The 22,615-nt window shown below is 49.8% G+C and overlaps 2 protein-coding genes and 1 long non-coding RNA gene across 13 annotated transcripts; 1 reads left to right on the plus strand and 2 right to left on the minus strand.

The window, feature by feature from the left end:
• Window positions 1-515: 515 nt before the first annotated feature.
• TRADD (TNFRSF1A associated via death domain) lies at window positions 516-12,392 on the minus strand. 3 transcript variants are annotated; one of them, XM_007477133.3, is made up of 5 exons: window positions 11,923-12,392; window positions 5,125-5,296; window positions 2,318-2,601; window positions 2,002-2,215; window positions 516-1,496 (listed from the first exon to the last, which is right to left on the minus strand). In XM_007477133.3, the coding sequence occupies exons 1-5, from the start codon at window positions 11,947-11,949 to the stop codon at window positions 1,174-1,176; spliced, it is 1,020 nt and encodes a 339-aa protein (XP_007477195.1). In that variant the 5' UTR covers window positions 11,950-12,392; the 3' UTR covers window positions 516-1,173. The 3 variants fall into 3 exon arrangements, with proteins under 3 accessions (XP_007477195.1, XP_007477196.1, XP_001372553.3); XM_007477134.3 differs by lacking the exon at window positions 11,923-12,392 and adding an exon at window positions 11,633-11,725; XM_001372516.5 differs by lacking the exon at window positions 11,923-12,392 and adding an exon at window positions 10,807-11,031.
• Window positions 11,847-21,566, plus strand: FBXL8 (F-box and leucine rich repeat protein 8). 9 transcript variants are annotated; one of them, XM_007477124.3, is made up of 4 exons: window positions 11,847-12,026; window positions 12,377-12,580; window positions 15,924-16,141; window positions 19,274-21,566. In XM_007477124.3, exons 1-4 carry the CDS (start codon window positions 11,868-11,870, stop codon window positions 20,253-20,255), a joined length of 1,563 nt encoding a protein of 520 aa, XP_007477186.1. In that variant the 5' UTR covers window positions 11,847-11,867; the 3' UTR covers window positions 20,256-21,566. The 9 variants fall into 9 exon arrangements, with proteins under 9 accessions (XP_007477186.1, XP_007477187.1, XP_056658592.1 ...); XM_007477125.3 differs by lacking the exon at window positions 12,377-12,580 and having other exon boundaries at window positions 11,868-12,026; XM_056802614.1 differs by lacking the exon at window positions 11,847-12,026 and having other exon boundaries at window positions 12,429-12,557.
• Window positions 16,534-19,197, minus strand: LOC130455202 (uncharacterized). Its single transcript, XR_008913169.1, has 2 exons — window positions 18,031-19,197; window positions 16,534-16,735 (listed from the first exon to the last, which is right to left on the minus strand). It is a non-coding gene; the product is annotated as an uncharacterized LOC130455202 (long non-coding RNA).
• Window positions 21,567-22,615: the final 1,049 nt, after the last annotated feature.

Genomic DNA, 22,615 nt, shown 5'->3' on the forward strand with positions numbered 1-22,615 from the left:
AGCCCAACATCTGGTCCTAAGTGATTTCATTTCCTTCCCCACTGCTAGATTCCCTGGCTGTGCAGGGCTTCCATCCTGCCTTCCTTCCCTCTCACCTGGATTATGGCTATAGCCTTCTGCTTGGCTCCCTGCCCTGCCTCTCCCCATTCCATTCCATCCTCCTCAGGCATACAAAATCACTTCCCTAGAACACAGATCTAACTGTCACACACACCCCTTCCTGGAATGTCGATGGCTCCTTACTACCTCCAAGATAAAAAAATACCAGCATGTGCATCCGTGTGGATGAAGGGCTAATGCCATTTAAAGTACAGTCAGAAAGACCAGGGTTCAAATTCAGTCTCTGGCACTAGATAAGAGCTCCTGGCAAGTCACTGAACTGTTTGCCTCAGTTTCCTCATCTGAAAAATGAGCCGGAGAAGCAAATGGCCAATCACATCGGTATCTTTGCCAAGGAAACCCCCAAATCCCGTCAACCAAGAGTTGGGACTGAAGAAAAAAAAGACAACAACAACTCCCCTAGGCAAGTCATTTAATTTCCCTCAGCCTTGGTTCCCTCATTTGCAAAATAGGAATACTGATAGCACCAACCTCCCAGGGTTGTGTTATGATGATCGAAAGAGATAATAGTAAAAATGCATTGCAGACCAGAAGGCACTAGGCAGGGTGTCCCCATTCTTAGAGCAATTATAGCTTTAAAAGTTCCAAGACTTTAACTGCTCTAAGACTTTGGGGACACCCTCTATAAATATTACTAAACCCTCCTTTGGGGTTCCTTCTCTTCCCCAATGGTCTCCTCCACTCATCCAGCCTCACCATCCAAACCTCGGGGCCTTTCAGTTCTGCATTACTTTGGATCTGTTGGGCTGAACAGCCTCCAAAGTGCTTGGGCCTTGAAAAGAAGATGGGGGAATGGCTGTTGGTGGGTGGGTGGGCACAGGAGAGGCTAAAGGTCCCTGTATGTGTGTGAGGGAAACATCCAAGGGCTGATGGGAGCTGGGTGGGAGAGCAGCCCTCCTTCTGTCCTGCAGCCCTCTCCGAGAGAGTAGGGTCTTCACAGTGCCTGGATGGGTCAGCTGGCTACCCCAGGACCCAGACAAATCAGGAGTCCCACCCTTGACCCAACAGGTCTGGATCATGCTGACTCAGGCCAGGTGGGCTGGGCAGTGCCGCCTACCCCTGCTCCTTCTCATGGTCCCCATCCTCCTGGACCCTAGGCAGCCCCAGCAAGTCCTCAGCCACACTGGTGAGGCTGCTTCTGTCCAGAGCCTCGATGAGGCGCTGGAGGGTGGCCCGGCGGCCCTCGGCCTGTACAAAATGGTGAAGCAGCTGGAAGGCCTGCTCAAAAAGCCCATCACGGTCGTAGTCGTAGGCCAGGTTTTCCAGATCTTGCTCCCGAAGGGCAGGGCACTGCAATGCCCGGCCCACTGTCCGCCATTTGCGTCCCACCAAGCGGGCAAATTTCAGTTGGTCATCCGAGTTCAGCGGTCGGTTAGCTGCCGGAAAGGAATGGGGTAAGCCTGAGTGGAGATAGCTGGGAGCTAGGAGATCTCCACATAAACCTGGGGTTCCTGTCCCCAGACACTCAATAAACTGGACCTATGGCCACCCCTCCCCAGTCTGTACAGGACTCGGTCTCCAGTCCTTCACCCTTCCACTTCCACTCCTTGGACCCCTCCATATGAATCGAGGATTCCCCAACAATCCTCAAATGCCCCCAATAAACCCACAATTGCCACTACCCCCACCCCAGACCCTCCCTCTTTAATACCAGAATTAAACAAGAACTGTCTCCTTCATGGACAGCCCAGATGAGCCAGGAATCCCCCCCCCAAAACTGCCCTGCCCTTCCTGGGCAGTCTGCAAATTTGCAAGAATCGCCTCTCTCCAGTGCACCCCACTTCTGGTAATATTGCCCCCTTCCTAGGAGCCGGGGATAAAACAAAGATCCCTCAAACTTTTGGCCCAGCAAAATGAATTCGCCCGCCAGGGCTCACTCACCAAATTCCTGTCCCTGGAACACAAAAGTCTGCCCCTGCATAGGGGGAGGGGGCGAGTGGACAGGGACTCTGGGGGCAGGGGCCTTGGGGGCTGGAGCCTTGAGGGCTGGAGCCTCGGGGCCAGAGGCAAGGGCCACCCCGCCCCCCGGGTCGCAGGTCAGGCTCCGGAAAGCATCCTCCAGATCACTTATCTCCTCATCTCGGAGCCGGTCCGGCTGGGAAAGAGCGAGGGAAGGAAGACGGAAAAGGCTAAGTGCGAGTCTGGCTCCCCGCCCGCCCGCTCCTGCCAACCTTCCCCCGGCCCCGCTGGCGCGCACCTTGGCCTGATGAATGCAGCGCAAGCAGCGGTCCTCCTCATGCAGCATCAAGTCCAGGCGCTCGGAGCCCACGTGCAGCTCCAGGTGCAGCTGTCCGAGGTGCTGAGCTTGGTCGAGGAGAGGCACCAGGCTGTTCCGGAGGGCATCCCGCAGAGCCCCCTCGCGGTAGCTCCGGAGGAAGCGGCCGCACAGCTCCTGCCCGCAGAACTTCAGCTGCACGATGAGCTGGAGGCCGCTGCAGTGAATCTTCAGAATCTGCGCCCCATCCTGGCTCCCGGAGCATTCTAGGGGAGGGGGGGAAGCCGGGGAGGCCCCAGGGTGCAGCAGGTCAGGCGACAGGCTGACCCTGGAGAGAGGGAGGTGAACCTCCTGCTCATTCTTCATTGTCTTTATTTTTTCAATCCTTACTTTGTTTTTTCAAGAGCTAGGCAATCGGGATTAAGTGACTTGCCTGGGTCACACAGCTAGGAAGCGTCTGAGGGGCTTCCTGACTCCTGGCCCAAATCTCTAACCATTGTGCCACCTAGCTGACTTCCTAATGATTCGAGCTGTCCAAAACTGGAATGAACTGGCTCTGGAGGCTGTGGGTTCTCCCATCACTAGAGGTCTTCAGGCAAAGAGGTTCTGCATGTGGAGATGTTGCCTCAGGACATCTTCAGGCACGGACTGATGATCTCGGAGGTCCCTTACAGTGTAGAATTCTGGGATGTTAATAATTTATGTTCTAAAGTCCCATACGACTCTAACGTTCTGTGGCCTGGGCTCTTCATAGCCATACAAAACTATTACAAAACATGATTCCTGGGACACGAGCTGGCTCAGTGGATAGAAAGCCACATGCTAGGGATCAGGTCCTCACACCTTCCTAGCTGTGTGACCCTGGTCAAGTCCCTTAACCCCAATTGCCTAGCTCTTACTGCTCTTCTTTCTTGGAAGCCATACTGAGTATTGATTCTAAGACAGAAAGTAAGGGTTTAAAAAATGACTCCCAAGCCACATTTGGATCATTGAGAGTTGGTGAGCCCACTAGGTAGCAGCTATGCCCTTAGATCAGCTTGGGTATGATCAGAGATTTGGCCCTGGCAAGCTCGGCAGCTCCCATCCCAGGAAATCAAATATATTAGTAGAGAGGGAGGTCCTGCCTGTTAATACTGCAGACTTTGACAATAATGAGCTCTGGGGCTTCTGGGGGACAACAAGGCAGATATCAGGAAAGCCTTCTTCACCGGCAATGTCATCCCTTCTCCTGGAGCTCGTCCACAGTAAACTGGGAGAAACCACCTGGCCCTGCTCCTGGAAGGGGGCATCTTCTCATGCTGAGCCCTGTCTGGAGAGCAGAAGCTGGGGAGCTGCTCTCTGCAAGCCTGGTCTCAGCAACCAAGCCCAGATCAGGGGAGGGGGGGAAGGGCTTCCCACATCCTGCTTCATCCAGGTCCCTGCTCACTCCCAGGTCCTGAAGCCTTAAGGTGCAACATTCAGAGGAGGGAGAGCCGGGGAAAGGAAAAGACCTGGTGTAGGCTGCAATGAGACAGAAGAAGGAATTGGGGAAGGTGGGAGCCAGAGACAGGGAGAGAGAGAGAGAGAAAGGCTTAGACAATGGAGAGAGCCAGTCACCTGAGCCACATGCGCATCAATGGTGGCCATCAACCCGAATATACATAGAGGCATGGCCTTCAGACACCCACATTAATACATATTGTGTGTGTGGGGGCCGGGCTCCCGATACACACAGAAACATGCAACAGTGCACATGGACAGATGGCCATGCTTCCAGACACACACACGTTACGTTACGTTGACAGACACAGGCAAAGGTGCACATGTATCTGCACAGGGTCCCGATACACACAGGTACACAGTTCCCCTGCAAAAATACATCTTAGAGCTGCTACGCAGAGGAGGAGACAGATAAATGTAAAGCATCCTGGAGAGCCACCCCTAGTCTGTCCTTCCTTAGCAGTCTGGGGTCACACTGACACCTCAGGGTTTACCTCTTAGTTGTTTCTCTTTTTTTAAATAGCCCTCACCTTCCATTTTACCATCAGTACTGCATATTGGTTCCAAGATAGAAGAGTGGTAAGGGCTAGGCAATGGGAGTTAAGTGACTAGTCCAGGGTCACACAGCTAGATGTCTGAGGTCCAGTCTGAACCCAGGACCAAATCCTGTCTCTCTGCCTGATGCTCTATCCACTGAACCATCTCACTGCCCCATTGTTTTTCATACCTGACTGGTAGAATACTTTGGGGAGCAAAGCTCTTCCTTGAGAAGTGCCCACCCACTGTCCTTCCTTGTGGTGAGATGAGTCTGAAACTGGGGGGTGATTGACTTCCCTCTTCAATTTATTTTGAGGGAGGGGAATGGGAAATAAAAACAAGGTCCTGGGATGGGGAAGGGATGATTGCAAGAGTAGCCCCTGGGTGCTGGCCTTGCTCCCACATCTATACCCTCCCTTCATCTGGATGCCCTTTATCATCTTCTTCTAGCAAACAGAACTAAGGAGCAGCTAGGTGGCCCAGTGAATAGAGTGCCAGGCCTGGAGTTGGGAGGATCAAGATTCAAATCTGACTCTAATACTTTCTAGCTGTGTGACCCTGGGCAAGTCACTTAACCCCATTTGCCTAGCCTTTGCCTTTCTGTCTTAGAGTCATTTCTAAGAGAGTAAAGGATTCTTTAAAAAAAAAAAGAGAGAGAGGACTAATGTCTGTACCACAAGAAGGCTGTAAGCTACAAAATACCATTGAACAAAAGCCCACGTCATTATTATTTGCTCCCACTCCCATATATACTCCCAAGACCCCATAGTCACCTGCTAGGGCCATTTTAAGGGCCCGAAATACTGCCAGCTTCTTCTGAGGATCCTGGTATAGGTCAGACAGAATGACTTTCTCCATTGTGGATTCCACAAACAGGTAAGCACCGCCACTCCACTCCTGGTGGCCGTCTGCCATCTTCCAGAGATCTCCTGCCATCTCAGGCTCCTGTACATCATGTTGGCCAGTTGGTCAGTCTCCAGCCCTGCCTTCCCAGGCTCCCAAGGAATCCCAGATCCCAGGCTGAGTGTTCTCCATACAAATGGAGACACCCCAATAAGTCACTACGCTACCTAAGAAATTCAGCCAACTCCAACAAAAAATAGCTAACATTTATTTAAGGCTAGGAGGCTTGCAAAAACACTTTACACAGGCACAGCTAGGTGACTCAGTGGGTAGAGAGCGAGGAGGTCTTGGGTTCAAATCTAATCTCAGATACTTCCTTGCTGTGTGACACTAGGCAAATCACATAACGCTAATTCTCTAGCTCTTCTGCCTTGGAATTGATACTAGGACAGAAGATAAATTTTCTTTTTGAATAACGATAATAGCAGGAGCAGCTGGGTGGCTCAGTGGATTGAGAGCCAGGCCTAGAGATGGGATGTCCTAGGTTTAAATCTGGCCTCAGACACTTCCCAGCTGTGTGACCCTGGGCAAGTCACTTGACCCCCATTGCCTAGCCCTTACCACTCTTCAGCCTTGGAGCCAATACACAGTATTGATTCTAAGATGGAAGGTAAGGGTTTTTTTAAAATAAGCAAATAAATAATGATAATAACTAACATTTATAAATTGTAATCTCATTTGATCCTCATATCTCTGTGAAGTGGGTGCTGTAAAAGGGAATTCTTAATCCCTTTCTCTCATTTAACGGGATCCGGAGGCCCTTTTACCATAGAGATGTGTAAAGCTATGCCAGCCCACAGTGAAAGGAAGTAGAAACCAGAGAGACAGAAAGGGAAGTATAAAGGGGTTATAAAAGGCCAGCTCGAGGACTGAGGAGGGAGGAGAATCTTTACTCTGCCCAGTGAGCCGAGCTGAGAGGTGAGCAGCTGGACTTTCTATAACAGCACTTATAGGCAGCTACAGGTAGTCAGAGGGAAGCTAGTTAGGTATTAGGCAATTTCTTTTCTACCTCTTCCCCATATTTCTCTACTATATTCTTTTACTATCTCTATTTTAATAAAACTAAATTGTTAATTGTTCAAAGCTGCCAGAAATTTTCTTTTCTCTGGTTTTCCATTAAAACCCAAGTTATTAAAAGCTGCTCTCTTATTTTGTCAAAATCCTAATTTAACCCTTACAGTGCTATTATTATCCCCATTTTATAGATGAGAAAATGGAGGCTTGTAGAGTGACTTGCCCAGGTGTAACCCAGGTCTTCTGAACTCCACATCCTTCATGCTATACAAACTAGGGAAAAGAAAAAATGATAAGACACTAGAGCAAAGCTAAAGATGGAGCTTCAAACATAGAATGCTTTTGCCCTGGAGAGTGCCAGAGCTGGAAGCCACCTTGAAACAGAGAATTCATCGACTCTAAAGAGACCTCCAAAGAACGGGCTTGGAGGTCTTTGGGAGTACATGGTAGGGGAAGAAGCCCTGGTAGAAAGGGAAGCCCAGGAGACAGTGAGCAGAGGGAGCCTCTCGTGCAGGGAACTGTGACAGACAGCTAGTACTTTCTCAGAATGGTGTCCCCAGATCTCCCCTCCTGGGCATTTCCTGGAGATGGAGCAGTCCTCAGCTCTTCTCACTTTCAGATCCTCCTGCCCTTCCTCTTTTCTGCAGGGCCACCACCTCCCTGAACACCAAAGAGGGGCCAGGTTCTCTAGGTCACTCCCCTCCCTAGGTGTCAGACCTTTGGGCCTTGGGCAGCTTTGACTGGCAGACAGAACTAGGGGAATTTGGGGGGAGGAAAGAGGTGGGAAGGAGGACCCAGAAAAGGGCTGACATAAAGCAGAAGTCCCAGCCTAGCCCTGGTGAAAGGCCAAGAGGCCAGGGTGAAGCAGAGGGCAATCCCTGCCAGGCTGGCCAGCTGGATCTAAGATCCCCTTCCCTCTCTGGGCCGGAGGTATGGTGGGAGGTGATGGGGGGAGGCAGAATATGTCTGTGACTTGGGGAGAAGAAAAAAAAATCTTCCAGTATCCTCAGGTACCAGCCATGGGGCCAGACCCAATCAGTCGTTTAGACTGATTGATCCTTCTCAGACCCCAGGGGGTAGGATCTGCAGAGAATGCCAGCAGCTGGAGTCAGAGCCCAGCTGTGACACACTAAGTGCCAGGTGGCACACTGGAGTCAGGAAGACTAGTCAAATCCAGTCTTAGACACTTGCTAACTATTATGAAATTACTGATTAATAGTTAACAAGTTTTGTTAATATTGTAACCCAGCTTGAAGGCTTAGAGTATTGCTATGAGCATCTAATGCCCAACCTTCAATAAGCATGCCAGTTGAGGTAGATAAGAAAGAAAGGTGATACAGTTAGGTGGCTCAGTGGATAGAGAGCCAGGCCTGGAGACAGGAGGTCCTGAGTTCAAATGTGACCTTAGATACTTCCTAGCTATATGACCCTGGGCAAGTCATTTGATTCCAATTGTCTAGTCCTTCCTGCTCTTCTGTCTTGAAAGTGATACCTACTATTAAGAAGGGAAAGAAAGAAGGAAGGAAAGAAGGAAAGAAGGAAGGAAAGAAGGAAAGAAGGAAAGAAGGAAAGAAGGAAAGAAGGAAAGAAGGAAAGAAGGAAAGAAGGAAAGAAGGAAAGAAGGAAAGAAAGAAAGAAAGAAAGAAAGAAAGAAAGAAAGAAAGAAAGAAAGAAAGAAAGAAAGAAAGAAAGAAAGAAAGGAAGGAAGGAAGGAAGGAAGGAAGGAAGGAAGGAAGGAAGGAAGGAAGGAAGGAAGGAAGGAAGGAAGGAAGGAAGAAAAAGGAAAGGAAGAAAGAAAAAGGAAAGGAAGAAAGAAATGAAAAGGAAGGAGGAGGGAGGGAGTTTGAGAGAGAAGAAAGAAAGGAAAGAAGATGAAAGTTTATTCAATCTAATCACAAGACGTTTTCATAGTACTGGGCTCCATCAAGGTAGGGAATGAGGAACTTTCTAGAGAATATTACAGGTGGATGACTAAATCTATGCCCCCTCCATAACCCCAAGGAAGAACTCTGGAAGAACCTGAGTTCAGGAGGGCACTTTGGGATTAGCTGTCATGAGGCCTTCTTAGAGGATGTTGCCCAAATTTGGGGTTTCTGGTTGAATGGATGAAGGTTCTTCATCAGATAGCATAATTAAGAACCAATCACAATCTTAGATAAGTGGGTGTCACTGAATCTTATACAACCACTAAACTGGATTTAAAAAGCTCTTCTGACTATACTGGGCTCTGCTAACTGAGAGACCACTGACTTCTATTATTACTAACTGCTAACTTTGCTAATAAATGGATTAAGCTTGGACCTTTTGTGCCTTGATTTCTCCTTATCACAGATCTGCACAGAAGGTCCAAGCTTTATTTATTGGCACTGCGTGACCCTGGGTAAGACATCTCACCACTACTTACCTTTTTCCTCATCTATGGAATGGGGAGATAAATATAGCTATAGATAGATATGATTGCTATGAGGACCAAATGATATAACATATGTAAAGCCCTTTGCAAAGCTTGAAAGACAGAAACAAGAATTTTGTAAGTATCTACTATGTGCCAGCCACTGTGTTAAATGCTTTAAAAATATTATCTCTAGGCAGCTAGATGGGACAGTGGATAGAAAACCAGGCCTGGATATGGGAGGTCCTAGGTTCAAATCTGGCCTCAGACAGTTTACAGCTATGTGACCCCAGAGCACATCTCAATCACTTAGCCCTTACAATTCTTCTTCCTTTGAACAGATACTTACTATGGATTCTAAGGCAAAAAGTAAGAAGGTTTTTTTATTTATTTTTTTTTTAGAAATATTATCTCATTTGGTTCTCATAACCCAGGGAAGGGGGTTGGAAGGGGAAGGGAGACAGTATTATCATTATTCTCATTTTAGGGAAGAGGAAGGTGAAGCAAGTAACAGTTAAATGACTTGCCCAGGGTCATCCTGCTAGTAAGTGTCTGAGCTTGGATTTAAACTCAAGTCTTCCTGATTCCAGGCTCTGGGCTCCATTTTACCCTAGCAATTATAATGTACTTTGTATGGGTCATTTATAATCATTTTTATTACCATTTTAGAATTGAGTGAGGTTGTATGAAAATGTGGATAGAAGATTTACTGAAATTCTAAAGCATTAAGAGCCACACCCTAATCTTGGATGAGGAAGTGAATGGCTTTTCTCTCTCCTTTCTAAGGGGAAGTCTTTAGGAAGCAAATTAATTCTGACAACAAAACTTTAAGGGCAAAGTATAAGCCACTGAGAAAAGCAAACTCTTTTTTTTTAACTCTTACTTTTTGTCCTAGAAACAAGTCTAAAACAGAAAGATATGGCTTAGACAAGCTGGGTTAAATAACTTGCCTAGTGTCACCCAGTTATAAAGGATCTGAGGCCAGATTTAAACCCAAGTCCTCCTGATTCCAAGCCTGGTGCTCTATCCACTGCCACCTCGATGCCCAATATTGACTCAGATCATGCTCTCTGTTGCATTATATTTTTATTTATTTTGGTAAACATTTCCCAATGAGTTGAACTTGGTTTGGCCCCACTCTGGAGGGGCTGATTGTGGCCAAGTGGCAGTAAGTTTGACACCTCTGGTTTAGTTTATATGCACAGGTCTAATTAAGAGTGAAAGGGGAGCTGTGAAACTATGTAATTCAGTCCTCAATTTACAGATGAAGAAACTGAGGCTCATCTTTTCATCTGATTCCTTTGGACTACAATGGCCACCAGCCTGGTTCAGGCTCTTTTAACTGGACTATTGTAATAACCTCCAAACAGGTGTCCTTCAGTTTTCCTCCATTCCATCCTCCTAAAGCCACTAATATCATCTTCCAAGAAACACCTTTGGTCATAAAGATAGTAGAGGAACTTCCGCTGAAAGAAATGGAGGAAATCAAGGAACTGTCCTCAGGAACAAGAAAAAGCCAGTTCTGCCAGCTGATCTCACTCCACGACCTTCCATGGTTCACTGTTTTACATGGATCATCATCCAAACACATTCTTCAGTCTACCTTCGCTAGCTTTACCACAGTCAACTTCAACCTATTTCCCCAGACTGCCCTTCTCCCTGGTACAGATGCTAGACCTGCCGCACTGAATTACTCCCAGACTCCCGAAGAGGATGTTCCCCTTCCTGAGTGACCCGAACCTTTGTTCAACGTCTCCCTTATTACAGGAACTCCTACCTCACCCACCTCTGATGCCACCTTCTCTATGAAGTCATCCCTGAGCCCCTCAGCTCGAAGGGCTCCGGCCCACGTTGCTTTCAGGGCACTTTTCAAAGATTCCTTTTATGTTTTTAGTCCCTTCTGATTGAATCCCCTTACAAACCGTCAGAACTCTTCTAAAATGGAGCGGACCGCCTAAGGAGGGGATGGGTTTCCCCTCAGACCTCTTCAAGGGAAGCCCAGATGAAGTCTTATTGGGTACATGTAGAAGGAATTTGCCATTAAGATCAAGCTGAACTAGCTAGCCCCAAGGTCCCTCTCTTCCTCTCAGATCCTACGAGTCTATGAAATGCCTGGGGTTTTATCCAGGCCCCGTACACTGCTTACGGTAAACTCTTCAGTGTTGGTCCAATGACATCCCCTTCCTTCCTCTTCCTTTTCCACTAGGCTCTCTGCCTGTTCCATCCACTCTTGTCCCATACTCTAGGTCACTATTACTCCAGCTCCCTCCTAGGCTTCTGGCCAGGGTACGTCCCCTTCGCCCCTAACTGGGACGTCTATCTTCCAGAGACCGTTCCTGGGCAGGCAGGGCGGCTGGGGAGGGAGGGAGGGGGTGAGGGTGGGGGATGGGCCCACGCTCAGGGAAAGGGGGGAGGAGCGGGTCCAGCTCGTGGCTGACTTCCAGATTTTCAGCGTGGCCTAGAGCTTGGCAAGAGAGCAAGGCTCGGATTTTTACCAATTGCTCGCGGGCACCCACTCCCAAATCCCTTCATGGCCCCGGGCCTCATTTTCCCCATCGGTGAGGTGGCGACAAGAACCCTTGCGCTCCTGAGGAATGCGCTTTACAAACAGCCAAAGTGCCTCCGGAACTTGCGCTGTCCGAAGAAACGGGACTCCCGAGGGGGCCAACAGCTCACGGCTCCGAACACCGTCTCCCACGTGGGGCCCGAGTCCGGCCCCGGCCCCTGCCAACCCAGGCTAACCCCAGGGAGAAGAGAGAGAAGGACCCGAATAGCCTGGGTCTCCCACTCGGGCGATGCCAGCCACCACCACCACACCCCACCCCCAGCTCAGGACCATGCTCATGCCTGGCACCTCTAACCAGGCAAAATTCTGGACCCTGGCCCTGGTGCCCTCTCCCCGCCGTCCCTACCCACCCCGTCCACCCCTCCTCGCGCCCTCCTGCCTTCCTGCCTTCCCCGCGGACACTGACCAAGTTGAGCGGTCCTGGGTGCTCCGGAGCTCGCAGACACCGGCTCTGTCCGCCCGTTCTTCCGGGTTTGCGCAGAGCCCAGAGGGAGGGGGGGCAGGGAGGAGGAATGAGAGAGAAGGGGAGGAGGGGCAGAGCTGGCTCCCCAATCCGGGATCCCCCCAAGTCCGGGGCGGGGGCCGCCCCGGGAGAGCAGCCAAAGCCGTAGAGTGTAGTGAGAGGAGCTCCTACCTAGTGGATGGGCCTAAGGGCCTGGGTCTTCCCCCGAATCAGCCCAATCCAAGCCTACATACCAGCCTCAGCTCCCGTGAGTCAGCCATCCAGGAGTCGGCCCTGGAAATTTAGGGAGTCCAGGAACCCTTTCAGCTCGAGTTCCAAGGTCCGCTCTCTGGGGCAGGTAAGAAACATTCAGATCGGGGTAGCTGGCTAGAATTTCCCAACAGAGAGGGGTGAGTGACATGGAGGGCTGAGGAGATTAAGATGCATGTAGTGCCTGTCTCGTTTGTTCATCACAACTCTGAAATAGGTGCGTGTCATTCCCATTTTACAAATGAGGAAACTGAGGCTGAGAGGAGTTAAGTGACTCTCCCAAGGTCACACTTCTAGGACTTGTTTGAGGCAAAATTTGAACTCCGGCCTTTCGGAATCCGAGACAACCACTATCCATAATGCCACATGGTTCTGGCTAGCTCACAAGGGTTGCTGAGAAGAACGCTGGGCAATTGTGGGTTATTATTTGCCCTCTAGGACCCCTGTCTGCTAAGGCAGGGGGAAAGGAGAGGATCCACGGAGACTGGGGTTCATGTTCGGCTTGCCTTTTGGGAGTGTTGGAGACTTAGTGTCCCTGGGCTATGTGGGCTCAGGCGGGATCCGCCCTGGAACATCACATCTCACCCCAGCCTCACGATTCTTTGGACTTCGAAAAGAGGTGGGGACGCACCGTCGGGCCGGGTGAGAAAAGCTCGAGACGTAGTGGCAAGCCGGGTAGCCTCCCTTTCCCTAGAGCTTTAAAACTGATCAAACTCCTGGAAATATTATCACTACGTAGTACGGCTGAGGAAACGAGGCGATGTGACTCGCCCACAGACACTCAGTGGCAGAGACAGGATTCCGAACCACGTCCCCTGGCTCGGAGTCCAATGTTTCCACTAGCTCAAACTTCCAGTGCCCGGGGGCGGGAGGAGGAGGGGGACTCTCCAGGTCCAGTTGTCTGGCCGCCCCCGGCTAGCAGCCTGCCAGTCTGTCCCAGGACACCGGGCTCGCAGGAAGCTGTAGGATTGGACTAGGAGCGCGGGGGGACGGAGGGCGAAGGGAAGGCCTGGCTCTTGTCCGCCCAAGACCCCCCACGTGGAAACAGCTGACAGGATCTCCTGCGCCCCGAAAGAAGGGATCCCCTAGGGCTGCCACCTGATGTCCTGGGCACCTATCCTCCAGCCCGCAGCTTCCTTGGGGCCCGGCCCCGCCCAGCCTGGTGGTTGGCTACTTGTACCCAGCTGATTTGAATGAACCATTCAGGTTTCTACTCCGGGTTCTCGAACCCTACCCATTTAACTCTTTCACCGCCGCAAGGCATCAGCTGCTGATGGAAAAGATTAGTCTCCCAAAGGGCCACTGCATTGAAGTGGGGGACGTTGGCAGACTGTCAAAGGCATGGTGTAACCAGGAGGGCGGGCCCCGGATACCTTGGATTCTACGGGGTATCCGGCAGTTCTCGAGGCGGCCCTGGGGAGACTGTGGAGGCGGAGGAAAAGTTCCCCGAGCCCCACCCCGAGTTAGGGCCCTGGGCTCCCGAACCCGGCCCGTCCCAGCCAGCAGCTCAGGGCCTCGGAATGATCTGCGTCTTGGCAGAGGCCGCAGTGGTCGCCCTCTTCTTTGAAGTTCCAGTCAAAATATAGTCCTGAGAAAGTCCTCGCAGTTGAAGGGAAAGGCAAAGGCCACGGCCCCTGGGTACGGTCCTGTAAGTAAGTGCCGGGGCCGGAGCCGGGGCTGGGCCGGGCGGGCCCTGGAATCCGAGGCCAACAGACAGTTATTCCGGGCCAGGCGTGAGAGAGGTGATTCGGCTGAATAGGGAAGGGGCGGGAGCAGGAGCAGGAGCAGGTTGGGGTGAGAGCAGAACCAAGCCAAACCTGTAAGTCTTTATTAAGCATCCTCTGGGCATCAGACACCGTACTAAATTCTGGGGGCACAAAAACAGGCACGAATAATCTCTGCCTTCAAAGAGCTCCCAGTTCACAAAGGAGACAGCAGGAAACCTTATTAGGGGGACGGGGAAAGGCCTCTTGTAGGATGTGGGAACTGAACTCAGACGGAAAGGAAAGGTCTCCCTCCTGGGCTCTGAGGTTGAGCATTGAGTCTGCCCAGCAAACTGGATAGAAATGGAAGATAAACCAGACGTTGGAGCGGGAGGAGAGTTTATTCTCTAAGGACCTCACACACTAACTCGTGCACAAAAGAAGGGATGGCTAGGCTGGCAAAGCTCTAAAAGACTGTCAGAACGGCCAGTAGATAAGCACTTCTTATGCCCCTACTATGGGCCAGGCACTACGCTAAGCCCTGGGAATGTAATGAAAGGCAAAAAGGCAGTTCCTCAAGGAGATCACAGTCTAAAGCACGAGGAAACGTCTATTCAGACCAGTTCCGTTCCAGGATAAACGGAAAATACTTAGTGGAGGGAAAACGTAGCACTAAGAGGGATGGAGAAAGGCTTCCAGTACAAGGTGAGTTTTTAGGTGAGACATGAAGGAAAGCAGGAGGCAGAGATAAGAAAGGGGAGCGTTCCTGGCATGGGGAACAGCCAGTGAAAATGCCTGGAGTCGGGAGATGGAGTGTCTGGTTTGAGAAACAGCAAGGAGACTGATATCACTGGATCCCAGGGTATGTGGAGGGGTGGGGTGGGTTGAAAAAGGAGTAGAAAGGCTGGAAAGGTAGGGTGGGGAGGAGGAACTAGGCTATGGGGAGCTTCGAATGCCAAAGAGAAGATTTTGTATTTGATTCTAATAGTGCTAGGGAGCCACTGGAGGAGGGGAGTGTTATGGCAGGACCTGTGCTTTAGGAAAATCACTTTGATGGCTGAGAGGAAGAACTAGAGTGGGAGAGAGACTTAGCACAGCCAGACCCACCAGCAGGTTAGTGCACTAGTCCAGGGATGAGGTGATGAGAGACTGCATTAGAGTGAGAGCTGTGTTAGAGCAGAGAAAAGCCATCTTGTTTGAGGGATGTTGCCCAGGCCTTGGCAACAGATTAGATAGGAGATGGGAGATCTTGTAGGTGAGAGATGCAAGGAATTCCGAATGACACCTTGGGTGAGCCTGAGGAACGGTGAGGACAGTGGGACTCTCAATAGTCATGGAGAAGTTTGGAAGTGGGAGGAGTGTAGGGGAAAAACATAGGATGGTAGAGCTGGAAATGATTTTATAACACAGAAGGTTAGATTATAGAATGCTTGAACCAGAGGAGATTTTAAAAGTTCCAAAGGCTCTTATCCTTTTTTTGAGTCTTTGGCAGTCTTAGGAAGTCTATGGATTCCCAAGTATTTTTCAATAAATAAAATAAAATACCTGCAATTATAAAGGAAACCAATTATTTGAGATATATTTCTATATGTAAATATGTGTATATATGTTATACATACATACTATCTCTCACTGTGTGTGTGTATATATACACATTCACATACATATAGAACTGCTGCTTTCTAATCCAGCTCCCTCTTTACTGGATGAAGATAATCTTAAAACAAATGAAAAAATGTCTGTATTGACAGAGGGAAATAAGCTTATGGAATGTATTGCCCTAAAAGAAGGCAAAGGCTGAAAATTAGAGAAAGCCACAATGAGTTCTTTAAGAAAATTAGCAATGGGAATGAAACAGCTAAATGGCACTGTGGACAGTGCTGAACCTGGAGTCAGGAAGACATCTTTGTAAGTTCAAATCTGACCACACTAGTTGTGTGGCCTTGGGCAAGTCACTTAACCCTGTTTGCCTCAGTTTCTTCATCTGTAAAATGAGCTGGAGAAGGAATTGGCAAATGGCAAATCATGTTTTTTTGCCAACAAAACCCACAAAGAGCTGGACATGAGTGAAATGACTGAATAGCAAAAACAAGGGGAATAAACACTGACCCCCCCCCCCAGGATGTTGAGCTGCACCTAGGTCTGGTCAGGGATCAAGGCTGATGTTCTCACCCCATAGTGATCTTCCCTGGCCATAGAAGCCATTGAGTACTAGCTGGGGGAAGAGTTTTGTGAGTGGATGATTCTTTCCCTCTGAGTCATGCCCAGATCTCTCTCTTCAGACCAGTTCCAGTCATGCTGCAGAAGAATTAGTGGACAGAGATCCTTTGGAGCCAACCACCTACCCAATGGCTGAACTGTGGAAATACCTCCCTGAAGAATTACTGTCACTGATCTTCCGACACTTGCCCCTTCGGGATCGATATGCAGTTTCACAGGTCTGCAGGACCTGGGCCACTGCTGTCAACTCAAGCTCTGTGTGGTACAGCACAGATATCAGGTGAGGAGGCCTTAAGGACCCATTCTTGCCCACTCCACAGTAGGAGGCATTTTCCCTCAAGAGTTCTAAACCCCCAAAGCACCTATGTGGCACAGGGGAGAGAGCATTGAACTTGGAGGCAGGAAGGCCAAAAGTTCAAACCTGCCTTGGGCAAGTCATTTAACTTTTTCTTAGCCTCAGTTTCCTCATCTATAAAAGGGTATAATAATAATACCTATCTTGGGGGGGAGGGGGAGGATTGAAAGAGATATTTGTAAGTGCTTTGCAAACCATAAAGAGCTACATGAATGCTATTATTATTATGTAATTTATTTGAGGTCCCTGGGCTATTTTTTTTATTATATTTTTAATTTTTTTGCCAAGGGACAAAATGCAGGCTGTGATAGCAAAGGACCAATACAGACACTTTAATATTTTAGTACTTTCAGTACTATCAGCAGAATTAGAATAACTGCCACCAACTGAGTGACTGACCAAGTCCCATTAATGATTACAAGTAGGAGAAGGTGGCTGGCCCAGGCTTATCAGTTCCACCCATGTTCTTGATCCAGCTGCCAGCTTCCACTTTTACCACGGAAGAAGAGGGTCCCTTCCCTAGAAACAATGAACAGTTTTGACAATATTGAAAACATTCACCAAACTGTAATAACATAGGCATCCCTCTAAAGCACAGTCTTAGGCTGGCCAGACCCACAGGGGTGGAGAGACAGCTCTCCACCTCCCCATCCCTATCTCCTATGGCCTGCCTCCAGGTAGGAGGAGGGAGAGGGTCTTCAGGGAGGTATAGTGACTTGACTACAAGTAGGAAAGATGTTTTGAGCCTCAACTTGCTTAAAATTCTTTAATGCCATGCCAGAAGATAATGACTATACTGTGGTAGGTCCAACCAATCTGTAAAGACTTCAGGTGTCTTCCCATCAACTTTTTGGTTGTCCAAGGCTTGACTTCAATTCAACAGGCAGTTATGAAATGCTTACTATGAGTCAGATCTAGGAAATGAAAGAAGAAAGGAAGGAAGAAGGAAGGAGAGAGAGAGAGAAACAAAGAAAAGAAGGAAGAAAGGAAGGAAACAAAGGAAAAAAAGGTCTCTCTACTCTTTAAGGATTTTGCATTCTATTGAAATTTAACTAAAAAGGAAAGGGCTCAGAGCTAATCAAGTAGGCAAGAAGTTAAAAGCATTTAATGTTGTTAAACTACTTTTATTTTGAACTTAACCAATACTAAAATGAATGGGCATTTGCATATACATAGTAAATCAGAAAAAGGAGGTTGCTTTTATTATATATAATTTGATTTATTTTAGGTATATAATAAGTTCAAACTGTAATTTTTTAATCTGTCCTTCTTGTCTGTTCTTTCTGGTCTCCTTTCTATTGTCTTCCTTCCATTAAGAAAAAAGCCACCTTAAGACTTTTTTCTTCCTTCCCTTCCCTTCCTTTTTTCCCTTCCTCCCTCCCTCCTTCTCTCTCTCCCTTCCTTCTTCCCTTCCTTCCCTTTTTCTCTTTTTCTTCCTTCTTTCCCTTCTTTCCTTTCTTTCTCCTCTCCTTGTCTCCCCTGAACCTCCCACCCTACCCTTAATGGAAAAAGGGAAAAGGAAGCCTTTTAAAGAGATATTCATAGTCAGGCAAATGCATTCTCTCATTGGCTGTGTCTGAAAACAGATGCCTTATTCTGCACCCTGAGCCAGTCATCTCTCTGCCCAAAGAATGGTTAGCATGGTACCTCATCTACCCAGTGGAATGAGAATTGATCTGAGTTCTCAAGTCTTTCAGAGTCGTTTTTCTTTGTAATTCAACAAGCATTTATTGAACTAGGGGTCCAAAGAAAGGCAAAGCAGTGCCTGCCCTCCAAGAGCATTCATTCTAGTGTCAGAGACAAGATGTAAATACCTGGGCCCAAACAGCATCTCTCCATATATTCCCATTTAGGGAAGCATTCTGAGAGAGGAAGCCATTAACAGCTTAGGGGACTTGGCAAGGCCTCTAGATGGGTTTTGAGCTGAGTGCAGAAGGAAGCCAGGGCAGCTCCAAGGCAGAGATAAGTAGTCAACCAGTGTACAGGCGAGGAGATGAGAGATTAAAGTATCACGTGTGAGAGCCAGTAAACATGCCAGTGTAGCCAGGTCATAGAGTCCATGAAGAAGACTGCAGAGATAAGAAGGTGCCAACTTTTTACATGTAATTGGGCAAAGACAATGAAATACTGTTTTTTTTTAAAAAGGTACCAGCTTCTGACGAGTTCTGAGTGCCAGAGTTTATATTTGATCCTAGGGGTAACAGGGAGACTGGAACTAATGGGGCATAGAGGGGTGGACATAGTCAGAGATACTCATCAGAAAATCACCTTGGCCTCCCAATGGATGATAGAATGGATCCAGAGAGACCTGGGGCAGGAAAACCCATTAGAAGGCTATTGCCATAGCCTAGGTAAGAGGCAAGGAGAGCCAGAAATGTTGTAGCTCTGGGAGTGGAGAGAAGGGGACAACTGACTGGATGAGAGAGATGGTAAAGGGAGAAAGGACCAGCTCTGGCCACAAATTGTATAAGTGAGGTGAGTTGAGGGAAAGTTCGGCCACTAGGTGATGCTTTTTTATTTTTTAATTTTGGGCCACAGCTAGTCCTGAAGGCCTGTCTACTAAGGGAGGGAAGGGCTGAGTGAGTGTACTTGGAAGAATCCCCAATGATAATGTAAAGCATTTTTGAAGGAACAAGAATTTCTTTTTACAATGAAAAAGAGATGATTCATCTCAGCCCCAAACTCCGTCCCTGGGGCAAATCTCTTCGGGTCTGAACTGTCATACGAAATTTAGAACATGGAATGTCAGGCCTGGAAGGGCCCTGGCAGTGATCACTTGGTCGGGATTGGGCCGGGCCATCTAGTTGGTTCAGGAGAGGAAGCCTGGGTCTTTCTCTCGCAAATTAGAGATGTAGACATCCCAAAGGGAGTTCATTTCCTTTACGGCTCAGCAATTGCCTTAGGCAGACCCCCTCGCTGAGACCCTAAACAGGCTGAAATAGGAAGGATGGAGATGCGGAGCTAGGAGCCCTGTGGACCACAGAGGGACGGCTGTGAATCCTACCTGTGCCTTGGACCGCGCTGTTGATCATTTCCTCCTCTGTTTTGTCCTGAAAGCTGCGAAATGGAGGCAGACGCGGCTGCCCTGAATTGCCTGTCCCCCTGCCTGGGTCAGATCCGCCACCTGGGGCTGGAATTTGACCCGTCCAAGGAAGGAAGCCGGCGAGCAGCCACGGAACTGCTAAGTGCCTTGGCCCAGCAGGGCCCCGGCTTGCAGGGGCTGCGCATCGCCTGCCGCGGTGAGAACCCGCTCTTCTATTCGGGCCGAGACATCCTGAGCGGGGTGCTCCAGGTGTGCGCCGCGGGAGCTCCCGGTCTGTGTGCGCTCCGCCAGCTGGATCTCCGCCGCATGCCTTTCACCCTGGACGACGGGCTGGTGCTTCAGGTGGCGCGCGCCTGCCCGGAGCTCCAAGGCCTTTTCCTCAACAACAGGACGCTGGTGTGCAACGTGCGCCCCGAAACGGTGCGCACCGTCCTGGCTGCATGCCCTCGCCTGTGCGCGCTCGGTCTCTATTACGCCAGTCTGTCAGCCCCGGTCTTGGCCGCCCTGGCTGAACCTGGCCGCCCGCCCTTCCAGCACTTGGCCGTGTTCTGCGCCCGGCTCGACAAGTATGCTGAGGGCATACCGGACGATGCCTGGGCGGCGACCTGCAGCAGTCACCCGGGGCTCTCGGTGGATCTAGAGCTGGACCACACGGTGCCCGACGAGCGAGTGCCCCTTGTCCTGCAGCCCACCATCCCGGTGACCACACTGAGGCTCAACACGTTCGGGGAGGTCTCGGAGGCTGTGCGCCTTGCAGGCCGCCACTACGCCGCCACCCTGACGGCCCTGGTCCTGCGCGCCACAGCCTCAGCGGCCCTGAACTCGGCGCTGCAGGAGTTGGCCCAGGCCTGCGGCCACCTACGCGAGGTGCACTGCTACTGCGTGGTGGCGCCAGCCGTAGTGAGCGCCTTCCGCTCCTGCTGCCCCAACCTCCGCAGCTACACGCTCAAGGTCTCACGGGAGCCGCACCCTTGGAGGCCCAGGATCGTCAAGTGACGAGCTTCAGCCCCAGGCGGGACGCTAAGAGGATCCGGACTAGCACCGCGGATTCCCTAACCTCGCAGCTAATCTAAACAAGAACTCGAGCTTCAAAGCCTCCGCGATGGCCGAAGGCAAGTCCCGTCCTTGCTTTAGGCCTAGTTCCTTATCTGAAAAGAAGGGATTTGGATTCGTTTATCTCGGAGGTCCTCACCCAAGTCACGTGGGTCCTTAGTGAGTGAGCCAGAGGAAGGACGTTTGGGCGCCTATGTCCTTCCTAGGAGTGCCTATGGGGAGGGAACCCCGGAAGATTCAGAAGTCATCTAGTCCAACTCCCTCCTTTTCGGAATGAGGTCGGAGACAAGATGCCAGCTTCTGCCCACAGCCACACAAACAGGGGCCAGAGAATTGGGGCCGCTCAGGTGGGCACCATCTCAGGCATCCCTGGATCTCCTGGAATCTCCTAGTGGTTAGGTTTCTCAGCAGAATACTCTCTTCCCTCCTTCAGGAATCCTCCCTTTCCATTGGGTCCTCGTGGCCCTGGAGGTGTAGTAAAAGCACTTGCACCTTCCAGGCCACAATGGTTCAGGCACACTCTAAACCTGAACACATTCAAACACACAGATGCCGACATCCTTAAGGAAAAGACCAACTTCAGGGACCAGGAGAACTAGGTCTGCCATTCGCTAACCATCTTGGACAAGACCCCTTCCTCCCAGGCCTACAGTTTCTTCCTCCAATATCCCTGGCTTTCCAAGAGTTCAGTTTTCAGGGCCAGAGGGCAGACCTGGTATCCTACCTGGGAGGGACCCTCCCTGGGAGCAGAGGAAGGCACTCAGGGTCTGGGGGAGAAAGAGGGTGGGATTCCTGTGCAATGAGTTATTTCAGAAATATTTCACACATTCATATTTTTAAGGTGAGAAAGTTCTCCTTTCCATGGCCCAAGGGTATTTAAATAAGATCATCTATGAAGAATTGTAACACTGATAGACAGTCACATACACAGGAATTTCCAGACCTTCTCTGGAGACTTGAATCCACTCTGATTGAGGGTGATCCAGGTCAGGGGGCTCTGGAAATACTGGTCAGGGGGACTCTTGGATAACTTGGTCAAAGGGAAGGCCTCATGGGCTCTTCCATTCTGTTTTGATTTCTGCTGGTGCCAGCTGCTGGAGGCTGGGGTGCCTGGGACAGCCCAGGGGAGTAAAAAGAACACTGGACTAGAGTTTGAGAAGACCAGGGTCCAGCCCCAACGCTAATTAGCTGGGTAACAACCTTGGGTAAGTTACTACATCTCTCCAAGACTCAGTAAAATACATGCACTGCCTACTTCACGGGACTGCTTTAATTCATAAATTATTGTGGGAAAATGAGCTGGTGGAAAGCCTCTGAATTTGTGGAGGATTTGGGAAGGGGGTGCTTTATTTTTTAAAATGTAGACAGAGGGTACAATTGGGAAGAGTCCTTCCTGAATGGGAGGGGAGCAGAACCTCATTTTTTGTCCAAGAAAGTTTGGATGAGGTCTGTTGTGAAAGGGGTATGGGAAAGGAGGAGACTGTATCCCCCAGAAGAACCTGCTCGGTTGGCACTTTTGCCTGTGGGACAGAGCAGCAGAGTGCTCTCTCTCTCTCTCTCTCTCTCTCTCTCTCTCATACGCGCACACACACACACACACACACACACACACGAATCTGTGCTGTGACCTGGTTTCCTTCCACTGGCTATAGCCCTGCTCCATGGGAGAGGTGACAGTAAGGTTTGCATTTGCCCCTACTACTCAGTGACTCCTTCCCTCAGGTGTCTTGTTCCTCCCTTTTCCTCTGTTCAGCTACTCCTTTTCTAGAGCAGATGGAAAGAGAGCTGGGGAATAGCATCCCTGGGTAGAAAACAGTAGCCTTTGAAAAGGGTAGGCTTCCCAAAGGGTGTGGACCCAGCTGCCATGGATCAGCCACCCTAAGAACCCCCATATCGTAGGGGGGGAGTCTCCTGTTAAACAGCACAGCCCAGAATACCCTGAGAAGCCTGAGTTTTGAAGCAGGAACTCCCCACCCCTCCCCCAGTTTTTGTAGCCCAGATTTTGAAGGGAAGAAGGGAGTTACCTGCTCAAGGATGACATCTGCCCCTGTGTATCCCTTTCCTGCTGAGCCTTTCCTCTTTTCTACTTTCTCCACATACCCAGAGTTGCCCTGTCCTGTCTGTCTCACTGCAGCTAATGTGGCCTACAGTTTCTCCTGTAAAATGTAGGGTCAGACCAGAAGATGTGCAAACAAGCCCCTGGTCTATATCGCCCTTTAGAACTGCAGATATACAGCTGCTGTCATAGAAAAAGAGACTCTGGGGCTCTGACATGTTTAAAGATGTCTTCTCCACCTGAGCCT

The sequence above is a fragment of the Monodelphis domestica genome, chromosome 1 (genome assembly GCF_027887165.1).
Source record: "Monodelphis domestica isolate mMonDom1 chromosome 1, mMonDom1.pri, whole genome shotgun sequence".
In the NCBI taxonomy this organism is placed as follows: Eukaryota; Metazoa; Chordata; class Mammalia; order Didelphimorphia; family Didelphidae; genus Monodelphis; species Monodelphis domestica.

Coding starts and splice junctions, on each gene's coding strand:
- TRADD (XM_001372516.5), bottom strand. CDS start 10,899: ATGGGACAAGAGTGGATGGAACAGGCAGAGAGCCTAGTGGAAAAGGAA. Junction 5,297..10,806: donor CCAACACTGAAGAGTTTACC/GTAAGCAGTGTA, acceptor CATGATGTACAG/GAGCCTGAGATGGCAGGAGA. Junction 2,602..5,124: donor CCTTAAAATGGCCCTAGCAG/GTGACTATGGGG, acceptor CCCCTCCCCTAG/AATGCTCCGGGAGCCAGGAT.
- FBXL8 (XM_007477124.3), top strand. CDS start 11,868: ATGGGCCTAAGGGCCTGGGTCTTCCCCCGAATCAGCCCAATCCAAGCC. Junction 12,581..15,923: donor GGGACGCACCGTCGGGCCGG/GTGAGAAAAGCT, acceptor CTCTCTCTTCAG/ACCAGTTCCAGTCATGCTGC. Junction 16,142..19,273: donor TGGTACAGCACAGATATCAG/GTGAGGAGGCCT, acceptor TTGTCCTGAAAG/CTGCGAAATGGAGGCAGACG.